The following is a 13836-nucleotide window of genomic DNA, read 5'->3' on the forward strand; positions in this document are numbered from 1 at the left end:
GCCCGGTTTGAGGCACCTACCTGTTCAACAGAAAGAAGGCCAACTCTGCGTCGCTCTTTCGCCATGTTCGCCGGTCTGAATGGGGCCCTGTTGCTAAATTGAACCACTCCCACACTCACCCATACGCTGTGATTGGCTCAGGGAACCACAACAGCGCACCTCCTGAAAACGTCCAGTGCAAAGCAAAACAACAGAATAGATGCAGAGGGAAGGGTCTCACAAGGGTCTGCACACACACTCACCAGCACACATGTATAGAGGCCCATAAGTGATGATTTATATAATATTATATTTGTGAAAGTCTATATTTAAATTTTCTAGGAAAATCCTTATTATACCTTTAAGTACAATGGGATCAGGCTGTTTACTCTTCAGCTATATCAAAGTGATGTTTAAGAGAGGGTGAACACAGACTTGTAAACAGAGTTGGACTGATGCCTATGCATGTACATGGTTGCAGCCTGGAATACTTCACAAGCTCGTATCAAGTGAATTCTACTAATTCAGTATTAAAGTTTCTTCCCATGACTTATCAACGTTTGATGATGTTGTACAGCTCTTTATGTACTGTAAAAATGATGGGCTGTATGTTGGTACTAATGCTTTCAAACAGACATATTGCATGCAAAACATGAGATACATCCACACTAATGCGCAGCTCAACACATGCACTCGTACACAAACATAATCACACACACATAAACACACAGGCACGCACACACTCCACTAATGAGGATAGAAATCTCGCCGTGTCTCTGCTGTCGTCCTCGTCTCTTCTCCTGCCACCAGCTGCCACAAAAAGTAAAAGGCTTGAAGTTTCGTCTTTTATCCTTCTCGATGGTGGACGCGCTGAAGCAATCAAACTCACCAGCATTTCAGGCCCTCTGTTCTCCTCTTCAGAGCACTCCGCCCTTATTTTCTTTCTCCCCCGTTCTTCTGTTCGTTTCAAGCTTCTGCAATTGAACCTTCGCCTATAGATGGCTGCTCGGAATGGAGTTTTTATATATCCATCCTGTGTATGCGGTAGTACAATTATCCACTGCCGGAACAGAAGGAGAGCTGTCTTCTGCTTTTGCTCAATGTGAAAAGACTAAACACTGGTTTGCAATCAGCATGCAAGTGTGTTGGTGTACGACAGTATTTAAAACAGGCATGATGCAGAAGCAACACGTAGCCGTCATTCAATTTAGCCTGTTTAAAGGGGGGGTATTATGCTAATTTAAAGTCTCGTATTTTACTCTGTGATACCTGTGGAGTAGCGTAGCATTATTTACAGTTTAAAAAAAATCATTTTTCTCACACAGGTGCTCTGTGCAGGCCCTCATACAGCCTCTGCCTGAAACGACTCAGTCAGCTCTGTCCCTTTAAGAAACCCCGCCCCTACAAGCCCGCTCTCTTCTGATTGGACAGCTCTCCAAAGTCTGCCAAAGGGCAGATCTCAGTGCTTGAGGCGCGCCTCCTACCCTGTCGCCGTGTCACAGAGTTGTCGCAAAGAGTAAACTTTTTCGATTTGAAATGAACGTCTGCTTCTCTTGTCCTTTGGAAAGTAAACACTGACGTCTTTCCTTCACAGCAACAAACACTTTCTTCAAGACATTCTTCAAGACATTCTTGACCAACTTGTTAAGCAGAGTTTGTTGAGCAGAGCTGTGGAGTGAAAAAAATTTCAGACTGAGCTGCTGGGTGGGTGTGTCCTTGAACTGTGCCAGGGGCAGGAAGTTCTGCTGTGTCTCGGGCAGATGGCCAAATATAGACTTCCTCCACTTTGTGACATCACAGAGTGAAGCGCCTGGAGAAGTCTGTCTGAAAGCAAGTGCTCATAGAGACTTTTTTAGCAGGGGATTACTCCAACATACTTTTACTTACAGATTTGAAACTTCACCCAAATTTAGTCTGGACATCCAACATTGTAACATTATATATATGTCTTAAAATGTGAAACGGCATAATACCCCCTCTTTAAGGACTTAATTCAACTTATTTACCTCTAAAACCTGCCGGTTGTCTGGTTGTTTGTAGCCTGGTGGAGAGTTTTAAATTCATATGCGCAACTTTTGTTCCATTTTATGATTGAACAACATTAATTTATTCCAAAATCATTGATCCTGCTGCTCTGGCGGATTCACAAACCCCAACTGGAAAGATTTAATTGGATTTCTACCAAATAAATAGTCCCATTGCAAATTGTACACTGGGAAGTTTGTGAAGATAAAAGAGACGGATATCTCAAAACCCCAAGACATAAAATCTGCTGAAATAAGTAACAAATTAAATACAGTATTTGTTGGAGGTTTTTTTATGTCTTTACTGCAACTGTTCGACTTCATTGTGGGCTTCCCTTTACCCCGATGCAGCTTCCGCCTGCCTCAGCGCGATATAGAGATTTCCTTTTGAACAGGCCGAAGTGAAGCTTTTAACAGAGACACACATTAGCTCTGTCTCTCTCTATGGGATCTCTCTCTTCTTCCTTCTCCATTGCTCTCTGCAGCAGGTCAGCGGGTAACAGAAAGCAGCCTTGTCCGTTCACACAGAAGCATCTCTGTTGCAGTTTGGACTCACATCAGCTGCTGGCTGCGCCGCTAATTGTCAACGCTGTGACACTTTGCTTCGCTTCTTCCTGAGAAAGGACAAAAAAAGCCAGACACCTGTTCCCTGTTTGTCTTTTTATAGTGCTCCTCTGACCCCAGTGCTTATGTTTGTACGTGCGTTTGTCTGTTTCTTCTTCTGCAGTGGAGCGATGCATGAGTGTGATGCAGTCCGGGACGCAGATGGTGAAGCTGAAGGCGGGATCCAAAGGGTTGGTGAGACTCTTCTACCTGGATGAACATCGCTCCTGCATCCGCTGGAAGCCGTCACGCAAGAGTGAGAAGGCCAAGAGTGAGTATGCATGAACACACACACACACACTCTGCATCACACGCCTGTCGTTGCTGCTGCTTATAGTCCTAAACATAATTACACTTATGGGCTGAAATCAGTTTAATCTCAGAGATGAATCAAGCGTCTTTATTGAAATCTATGAAGCAAGAAACAAACTTTAACTTATTTTGAAGACAAAATGAACTTCTGAGCAATGATCACACTTTATACATCTACAACCATATCTTACTTTGTCCCTCTGCACTTGCTGTAGTTGTGGACCAATTCTCTTCTAATGTGCAGCGACATATCTGCAGACTGAACGCGCCGTAATGCTGCGCGATAAATTGCAATTTCTTCGTTATCGTAATACGAGCATTCGCAGTAAACACATTGCGGACATCTGAACGTATTGCAATGATTAAGAAAAATGATCTAATGTAAATAAGCCGTGCTTTCTCGCTTAGCATCCTTAGATTTAACCTATTGGATGGCGCCGTGGGTATAATGGCAATGCTTTCACACCATCTTGATGCGATCAGATGAAGCCAAAGCCAGGTATCAGCTGTCCTCAGATGAATTGGTGTCAATTTAGTGTTTTTTAAATATTATTTATAGGGCTTTTGCCTGCTTCTGCCTTTATTTGATAGGATAGCTGAAGACAGACAGGAAATGTAGGGAGTAGAGAGTGAGTGAAGACATGCACCAAATGATCAGTGACCGGGAGTCCAACCTGCAATCAGTGCGTCGAGGACTGTAGCCTCTGTATATGGGGCGCCAGCGCCCCGAAACTGCTTCTTAAAATTATTTTGCATTCAGGAGGGACATATTGCAAACACAGGTCTTGTGTAAAACATACAGAACAGCAGATATTGAAAGAGTTAAAGCTAATATGCAGTCCTTAAACTGACAACCAAACATTTCAATTTCTTTCACTTGGGCGGCAACTTACAAGTTACAGCAATATACAGTAATTGTAGGAGTACACTTCCCAATTTAACCAGACGTTCACGGTTGGCTCCCTTTGTTACAGTCGTAACTCTTGATATTTCCTTGCTGACGGTCGCTTTCCTTTTCAGACTGTTTGCCTTCATCTGAGCGTTGAGTTTGTTTCTTTTTCTTTGGATTTTCACTTATTGTTGAAGTTGTATCTGTAGTCATCGATCTTTTTTTTGTTTGTTCAGCCATAGTAGATTACTGTTTACTCGCAACACTTGCAGAGACCGGAAAAGCAGCCGCTTAGCTCCGCCTATCCTCTCTGGCAGACCAACCACTGCTGGCTGATGGAAAACACGTCACTAACTGGGCGCCGCTTGTGATTTTTCCCGCAAAAGTCGCCACAGACACCCAGTCTGTAATAATACTATATACTGCAAATGCAAAAGCTTTCATCAGTGGGACACAGGCTGAATCACCATTGTATTACCTCATTCGGCGATAGATAGTGACGTAACAGACATTTATTTACATGAAAATCTAATCTTAAAATGTGTTTATTTATCACATATCGTTATTGCAATGTTAAGCAACGTAAAGATGAGTTTTCTCGTATTGTGCAGTGACACCCCTGCATCCTTAAAAATGTGTTGACAAGTTTAAAAAATATGTTTTGAAGGTAATCTGATACATTTTTTTATAATTACAAATAGAAAATGTTGTTAATTAACTCATCTGGCAAGCTGCAAGATTAATGATAGTGAACTTTTTTTCTGATTGTCATCATCCCGACTCGGAGACCCCACAGTGACTTTGGCGAGGGCATCGCCGTTATAAATGCTAGAAATCATGTTAAAACTACAGAAACAAAACCAGTCAATTTTATTTTTGTATTTTTGTACCACATATCATGTCACAAAGCACTTAGCAGATAGTTTTTACCTGTACAATATTTTTCCTCAGAAAGTGTGTTGAATTTCTAAAACTGTAGGCAGCCTCACGGCTCTGGCTGTGAGGGGATTAACATCATATATTTCAGAGCCCACTCAAACATCAGTGTCACTTGTTTACCTCGCTGGCTTTATGTATCAGCCTACTGAAGCATACATCTGTGCCTCAGTAGGCTGCTGGTCCTGTCCTTGTATACATGGCAGTTTGTGTGTATGTATGCACAAGATAAGCCTCTTTGATCCTCTCCATTGACATGATTAAGAGAAACAGCAGCTGCCCAGTTCTTTCTTATGTTGTGGTGTGTGTGTGTGTGTGTGTGTGTGTGTGTGTGTGTGTGTGTGTGTTATCTGTCTGAGCAGCAGGATCAGAACAAGGCTTACATATTGTTTCTCTCCGTCTTAGCAGAATTTCAGAGATGAGATTATGTAAAGGGATGAGAAAGCTGAGTGTAATTTGGAAGATGGACGTGAATAATTTTGGGATGGATCGCGGTGAAATATTCATTGATACACAGTTTACTCAGGGTCACACCTGAGGGAAGAGGAGCGAGGGGAAGAGACGGACAGGACTTGTGTGTAAATATGTAGGAGAGGTCAGTTTACCGTGGGCTATTTCTCTTCTCTAACAAAGACACAGAATCAAAGACTGCTGAGGTTTTACTCCAATCTCATCAAACCGTGATGCACTCTGACGCCTTCAGGATCGGCTTTCTGTTTCGGGAAAGAGATAGAGAAAAGCAGGACGTAAAAGCCATGCATGTTTTTGCTTGTTTTGTTGGCCTTGTTATTCCAGTTTTTATACTTTTCATGCGACTGATTAATTTGCCCTCTGCAGTGGGAGCTGTTGTGCACATGCTTGCAGTATTAAAGGTCAAGAATGTTGTTTTATATGTTTCCTATTGTCAGCAATATGAAGGAAAAGAGCAAAACCAACATTGTTGAAGTCAGTGCCTTGATATTTTCTGACATTTTTACCCTTTCTGTTGCTCTGAGACCAGAACCGCTCATTCCTACTGAAGACAGAATAACTGAAGAAATAGTTTAACTATTTTAAAAGGGTCCACAGGTCCCAATTTAAGGAGCTGGGCACTGTTTTTTTAAGCAAACACTATCCAAACATAAGTAGGCTACCTGTGCGTTTTTTGGGAACTATTTTCAGCAGCAGATGAATACACAGTTGTGGAAGAAGTGGATGGATGTGGGTTTGAAATGCCTCACTTAAAATCCTTATACTAATAAACTGGTATGTCCTTTCTGCTCCCCACCTCCCCTCTCCGTCAGTCACCATCGATTCGTTGTACAAAGTGACGGAGGGCGGCCAGTCAGACATCTTCCATCGGCACGCAGACGGCAGCTTCGACCCGGCCTGCTGTTTCACGGTGTACCATGGAAACCACATGGAGTCCCTGGACCTGGTGACGTCAAACGCAGAAGAAGCCAGAACCTGGATAACCGGCCTGCGCTACCTGATGGCCGGGATCAGTGACGAGGACTCGCTGGCCAAACGGCAGCGCACGCACGACCAATATCCTTTACAGGACAGAGCTGCACACAAGTTACTTTACTTAGTTTTTTGGGTCCATGTTATTTGGTTTGGGAGATTTTTCTCGCAAAAACAAATATGCAGTACTAATGGATGACAAGTGATGTGTAATTGTATTTGTGTTCATCCAGCTTTGGCGCATCGTCTTGCCCAGAGAGTCTGGAGTGTTCGTCCCCCTAATTAGCTTGAATGCTAGCTAAGATACTAGAAATGTTATTATATAGAGTTGAAATGCTTTTATTTTATGAACGCACATACAACCTTGTTTTCCTTAACACGTGTGTGTGTGTGTTACGTGGCTGAAGCAGACGTTCGAGGAGGCCGATAAGAACGGGGACGGCCTCCTGAACATCGAAGAGATCTACCAACTTCTGCACAAGCTGAACGTCAATCTGCCGCGCAGGAAGGTCAAACAGATGTTTCAGGTCAGAACATGAAGACTTTTTACTTCATTAACTACTAACTTTAATTCAGACTTCTCTTTTATAGATTTAGATTGGACAGTAAATTGCTCTTACACTTATTGTTGAAAAGCTATCTGCAACACTTCCAGACATACAGTATATGAAGCACTTTACTGCAATTTAAAAAGGAGCTAATGTTTTATTTGAACACCCTACATGTCTTCTGCATAAATATGTCAGGCCACTGACATCACATTAATGTGCATTTCTTAAATTCAAATAAATGTGCGAGGAATATTTCATGTCATTACGTGAGAGAGACACTTTTAGAAACTTTTAAAGTTGTGTAAGTAAGGAGAGTGCTGCTTCAATATTTAAAAAAGAAGTCATATTTAGTGATGTTAGAAATCCACTTTTAGCTCTTTCTGGCTTTCTAATCTTGGTTATCGCGTGCAGTAAGACAATGCTGTATTTAATTAACTTTCAATATTCAAAAACTGACTTTTTTGCTTTGTTCTGTTGTGTATTCGCCACCACAAACACAAAAATAAAGTTGCTACCAGCAATAAAGTCAGACAGGAAGCAAACACTAAAAGGATCAGGTTGTGCCAGAGCGAAGCCAGGGCTGCAAAAAGGCCACAAAGACAATCAGGGATACGGTTAAAAGCAAGCTGGAAATTGTGCCGACAGCGTAAGGACAGCGACATAGGAAGCAGGTGTGCAGAAAGGATGTTGTGTTTTGGTAGGCAAGTAAGAAAATGTGTCTGAAACAACAGGAGAGGTCAGTAATCTATTCCAATGAGAGAATAGACTTTCACTGCAGGTCACTTGGGGCCAAATCTGTTTGGTTTTTTTTAGAACTTCAGAACTAATTTCTGCAGACGTCAAGTCCACTAATCAGTCCTGACAGTTTCACTGAGTCTGTCATCCTTTAATATATAACAGCCTGGTTTGGGTCCCTATCTAACATCCATCACAAATCACTTAACAAAATCATAACACTGAGCAGTATAATAGTCGGACTGAAGCAGGAACCACTAATCAGCATTTACAACAGAAAGATTAAACTAAAATACAATACAAATAGCCTCCGACACACACACACATACACACACACACACACACACACACACACAGCTAAAACAGTCATCTGCCGTCAGGTCTGAGATACAGATCACTCACCTTCAGGACTAAGAGGTCACGTCAAGCGTCGTGCCCACATCCATCAGACTCATGAACAGTTTAATTATTTTATTTAACAGCAATTAAACATCTCTTATCGCTCATTATGTTTTGTTTATTACGTTTTACACGCTTCATTTACCACTGTTGATTGCTGTATGGATGCTGTGTGCGATACATGTGTGTGGTATGTTGTTGTTTATGCGAACTGTTTACGCACTGATGCTTCTACACAAATGGAGTTCCTGACGCATAATTTATTTGAATTTTAGCTTCAATTTAGCCCACAAAGCAGATTCCTTGATAGATTTTGGTTTGTAGGGACGGGGACACGGGAGGCGTTCAACAACACACTTTTTAATCTACAGCCTCCCAACTAGTTAATTTGTAATGAGATTGTGCTGTTAATTGTGAGTTGTAGACAGTTTTCTCAAGATTACAAATGGGTCTTTTGTCAACAGACAGACGGTAAGAAATCTATGTCAGCTATTGAGAACAATTAAAGGAATAGGCTAGATTTACATAGTGCGTGGCTGTATTTGTTCAAGGTAACACCAGCAATCAAAACATCATCTAACTTCACAAAATGTAACTGTAATTGAAGGTGTGCCATTTAAAAATGTGTATAACATGTATTTTTATTACATTCGATTATAAAACGATACACACAAAATTCCTTTTTTACCCCTAGCGGTTTAGCTTCTTAGTATATTTTTGCAGGACAAAATATTTCTCTCTTCCGGCACAGAAAAGAAGGAGGTTTCCTTTGTTTAACTATTTCCATTTCAGCTTTGGCAGACAGCGGCGTGCCGGCCTGAGCTGCTTGTGCTGTCGCTTAAAATACCCCGAATGTCTTTGTTTTCTGTCCATGCATTTGTGATGAAGTCCATCCCAGTGATTTATCCTGCTGGTTGCGTGCACATTCTCTCTGTGATCGAGTCCCCGCTGCCCACAGCGAGCTCATTACGGCACTGTGATGGAAGCATTAGCTGGTATTATTAGATTTGGTGTGGAGAGGAATGGGCCCCCGTGAGATCCAGGTAATATGAGACGAGGGATCCCGGCGAGCGGGCGGAGCGATAGAATCAGCTGTGAGCTGGGCTGCGTGTGTCCTCGGGCAGCGTGTAGAGAGATATGAGGTTAGGAAGGAGAAAGATGGAGACTGTGTTGTGTTTGTGTCAGTGTGAGATACATGACAGGAAAAAGATGCTTTGCAGATGTGCACAGCTGTTCCCAAATGCACTCCTCCACAGCTGAGATCTTTCTTATTTTAGGCTCATTGACTGATGTATTGAAAGGGCTGATACCGCCTCATCATTTACAGAATCACGGGTTTGGGAAGTTTATTGTAGCCGAATAATCAGACTGAGTTGTTGTTATGTATCACTTCAGTCATTCACTGTGACAGGAGTTCGTGTTAGCTGATTTCTTGTTAGCAGAGAAGTCATTTTGTTTTTCCTGAAACAGTGGCTTTCGAGTCGAGTTATCCATCCTGCCACAATCTGCAGCCGACACAAAAACTGTCATAACATGTACTAGATGCAGATTTATGGATCTAGTAAATTTATACTGATGCACATTTATTTCTTATTTGAAAGACGCTATGTTCAAGTGTTTCAGTGTTGTCCAAAGTAAATGTCCGTTCTCATTCTCCTTTACTGAGTTCTGATTGGTCGACTGTTTCTACAGCTAGGATTATCATTGAAGTGGTTCTGAATTGCCCAAGAAATTGGAGATTTTAGCGTTAATTTCACTGTTTGGATCCGGATGGTTTAATAGCCGAAAATTACATTCAACACTTGGTTTGTTAAAATGTATTTATTTTTTAATAGAAATGTTTTAAAGAGCAGCTCCAGTCATGTTTGTAAAATCCTCCCAAGGCATCTCCTCCTTCTCCCTCATTAAACAATTCACAAATCTGCATAGTCCCCGCCCACTATGCAAATGTACAACTGCCCCCTCCGTCGCAAAACAAAACACGTCTCTGCCATCGAAAATCAAAAATTACGATGACGGTTACAGCTGGCTCGCGAATCGCCGAAGTGGTTGCCATAGGTTACACATAATGATACGCATAGCGTCACCCCATCCATTAACGGGATTGGCTCCTTAGGTTTGTGACATCTCAAACCTGCCAATTTGAAAACGTGTTGTTCAGCCTGTCCTTGGTAGACTGCAGTTTAAAAGCAGACAGGCCCAGCCATGGAGACTGTGCATATGTTGTCCCTGATATGTCTTGTAGCACATGAAGAACACCACATGGAGATGTTTACAAGGTTAAACACTTGATGTTCACTGGAGGTGGTCTTTAAGTAAGGAGTTAGATATAAGCTGACAGGTGGGAAGAAAATGTCAATTTACACTTTAGCTTTCATGGTAGCAGCAACAGACATACCATCAACGATAAATCTATCCTTGCATTCAAACAGGGATGGTAACAGTTGAAAACATCCCGAGCAGTGGAATCACATTCATGTGTGTGGAAACACTGTAAACTCCTGTAAACTCAGTAACACCATCAACAATGCAGAAACACACATGACATGAAACTTATGTTCATGAGCACCTGGCCCCAGTGCATGCTGGGAGTCATGCCTACAGAGTAGAGATAAAATATATGTTACTTTTTCTTAATTAATTTGCAATAATTGTTCAATCTGTTTTGTTAGAATCTAAAATAATGTAAATTTTCTGGTGACGTTTACAGTTCAGTTGTACTCTTACTGCACATGTATGGCTACTGCCATCATTGATCATTTTTTGTTTTTCCTCAGGTTATTATCCCCAAAGTGTCAGGGTTATTAGTAAAACATTTGTTCATGTGTTGTAAAGTAAGATAAGAATATTTGCCGACATTATTGTAAAAAAAAATCTCTTCAGAAAACCTAGTAAGGGCCGACATTTCATCTGGATTCTTAAAATATAATCTACACATCCCACCGTAAAACACTTGACCAGTAATTTACGCCTCAGAACTTAAAGCTGAACACTGCAAGCCATGACCTCGTGTAGCTTTCGATGTGTCACTGATGATATTTGACTTCCTCCCCTCACAGGAAGCAGACACGGACGACCAGCAGGGCACGCTGACGTACGAGGAGTTCTCCGTCTTCTACAGGATGATGTCCATGAGGCGGGACCTGTTCCTGCTGATGATGGCGTACAGCGACAGGAAGGACCACCTGACAGCGGAGGAGCTGGCCAACTTCCTGCGCAACGAGCAGAAGGTCGGAGGTCACACCTGTCTGGGGTTTAGATCCAACAAAAACTTCCTGCCAGGGATGTTAAACAAGATATATTTTTATGATGAGACATCAAGAGTACTTTCTCTCCGATCCACCATGTCAGTTTGAGATGCAGCCTGAGTGTAGACATTGATCACGCTCCTGTCCTCCCTCTCTTTAGTCTAACATCATGTAACTCTCTCCGTCTCGGCTGTCTCTCCGGAGGAAGCTGCTCCACTAAGCCAATCTATCACTCCTAAAATTGGTTCTCCTCACAGGAGCCCTTTACTTGTTCTTTACAGTTTTTCTTTGCTCCCATTTTTCTTGCAGCGTTCTTTGTGTTTCACTCTCTTACACAACAATGGTGTCATTTTTCATCATGCTGTGTTTACTGTCTGACGCCTGCCTCGCTCGGCATTAATACTGTACTCAGACACGGCTGTTTTACACGGCTGACAGTTAATTTTAGAGCACCACAAATGTGTTACGGAAACTGGAAATTATTCTGACTCAATTAAGCATACACACCGGGATTAAATCATTGTTATTTACTGTCTGTCAAAGAGTCTGAACAGGCACTTTATATGTATTTTTCCTCATATTTTTTCTTCTTTAGATGACTAATGTGACTCCAGAGTTTGTGGCAGAAATCATCGAGAAGTTTGAGATGTCTGACGAGAACAAACAAAGAGGCGTCATGGGGATTGAAGGTAACTTCCTCCCATTTTTTTTTATGTGCTCCCCCAGTCCTTTCTCTTTTCTCCTCCCTGTATTTGTACATCATTTTTCTGCTGTGCCATTTTCTCGGGAGGCCTGTGGTTATGAGACATTAGCCTGTGCAAACGCCACTTTTTTCCCCATTATAAACACTGAATGATAAATAGTCTGTAGAATGTGAGTTATGATAAAGCTGTTCAACAAAAATGGCTTGTTTTTGTAATGAACCCGAACCTTTTCCCCCAGGCTTTTGCGACTGAGGTAGTGGACCTGAAACACATCCAAGTAAAAAAATCCATCACAGAAAATTTAAAGAGCAGCTCCAGTCATGTTTTAAGATGTATAGAATGCTCTGCTTGAAATAATAAATTGTGTCTGATGTTTTTTCTGCAAAATACGTTTAATTACCTTGTAAAAATCCTTCCAAAGAATCTCCTCCTTTTCCCTCCCTTTAATAATAATAATAATCAGTCGATGCCTAGTCCCCGCCCACTGTGCTGATGTCCAACCGCCCCCTCTGTCGTGAAAACAAAACACGTCTCATCGTTTAGTGGCAACTTGTTGAAACTTAGCTAGCTTGAAATGTAGTAATCAGTAGTAGTAACGTAAGCGTTAGTAGTCAGTCGTGAATTTCGATGATGGTTACAGCTGGCTTGCGCATCGTCGATGTGGTTGCCATAGGTTGCACATAATGATATGCATAGCGTCACCCCATCCATTAACGGGATTGGCTCCTTAGGGTTGTTACGTCTCAAACCTGCCAATCTGAAAACGTGTTGTTCAGCCTGTCCTTGATACACTGCAGTTTAAAAGCAGACAGGCCCAGCCATGGAGACGAATGCTTATGTTGTCCCTGATAAGCCTTGTAGCACATGAAGAACACCACATGGAGATGTTGACAAGGTTAAACACTTGATTTCCACTGGAGGGGGTCTTCAAGGTTTTGTTCAAGGCCATGTAAGTATGGCATAAAATGTTTCCACATTTGCCAAATTAATCCTTGGAGTTCATAAAGTCTAATTATTTAATTTAAGGCCAAGTGAATAATCATGTCATCCACATTGGTCGTAAATGCACCAGTTGAAGTGACATTTATTGAGACTATCTTGTCATTATGTTCTGTAAATTCCACCTCTGAAAATGAGTTACTGAAAAGATTAAACAATGACCTCTTTGGACCTTTGACTTTGGCAGTTGCTCCTCTCTGAGTGTCATTTTATGTGGCACTAATGTAACTGAAGGGTGAGATTAAGGAGGACGGATTGAGGAGGCTGGTTTGACTGAGAAAATTGGGAAATAGGGGCTGTGGGAATGAGAAAATGAGAGTGTGACAGAAAGAAAGAGGAGCGAGTCTGGGGAGAGGAGATGAGAATGAGGGAGGAGGAGGGGTGAGACTAATCTTGTTGTTGGAGGCATGAAGGCTAACACAGTGTGTGTCTGGCTGATCAGGCCACTATGTCTGATGTCTTCGCTACATGCATGAAACGTGGGTGTTTAAACATGCATTGAGCACAGATGTGACGGTAATGCACAAACACATTCACAGTGTGATGAGCCGTTACATACAGCATTTGAATGTGGCGTCCAGTGTAGTGCTCATAAGGATTCATGTCACACAGCAAATCTGGATTCAGCCATGATGGCACCATGATGAGATTGCATGTCCAGTATGATCACTGACTTCCCATAGCATAAATATTCCCAATATGTGCATCACATTTTTCCATTTCGCCTCCACAGTCTGCCTTTCCTGCTTCCTGGCTTATCTCCTGCTCTCGGTATTCCCGTCTCATTTTCATCCCTCCTCTCTGGATGAAAGGATGCTTTCTTCCCCCTCAGTCCTCTTCATGCTGTAGCACCAAAATAAAGTTGGCTGTGTGAAGTAGATCCACCAGGGTGGTTTAGGGTAGTTTCAAACCCCTCTGCTGTAGCTTCAAACCCCTCTGCTGTGGTTTGGTCTGTCCTCCTTTGCTTTTTTCCTGGAGATCAAGCGGCCCTTAAAGAGAGATGTTGTAGATCTG

General features: G+C 42.1%; 1 protein-coding gene across 1 annotated transcript in view; it reads left to right on the plus strand.

Annotated features, from left to right (window-relative positions):
• plch1 (phospholipase C, eta 1) overlaps positions 1-13836 on the plus strand; it is a 58333-nt gene that overhangs the window by 15556 nt on the left and 28941 nt on the right. The window contains exons 2-6 of the mRNA XM_069668817.1: positions 2731-2877; positions 6027-6270; positions 6584-6713; positions 10931-11101; positions 11715-11808. Of these exons, the coding sequence (XP_069524918.1) occupies positions 2731-2877; positions 6027-6270; positions 6584-6713; positions 10931-11101; positions 11715-11808 (786 nt within the window). The remainder of the gene's footprint in view (positions 1-2730; positions 2878-6026; positions 6271-6583; positions 6714-10930; positions 11102-11714; positions 11809-13836) is intronic.

Source organism: Semicossyphus pulcher, unplaced genomic scaffold (assembly GCF_022749685.1).
Source record: "Semicossyphus pulcher isolate SPU_LCO1_2020_fin unplaced genomic scaffold, fSemPul1.0.p SCAF_19, whole genome shotgun sequence".
NCBI lineage: Eukaryota > Metazoa > Chordata > Actinopteri > Labriformes > Labridae > Semicossyphus > Semicossyphus pulcher.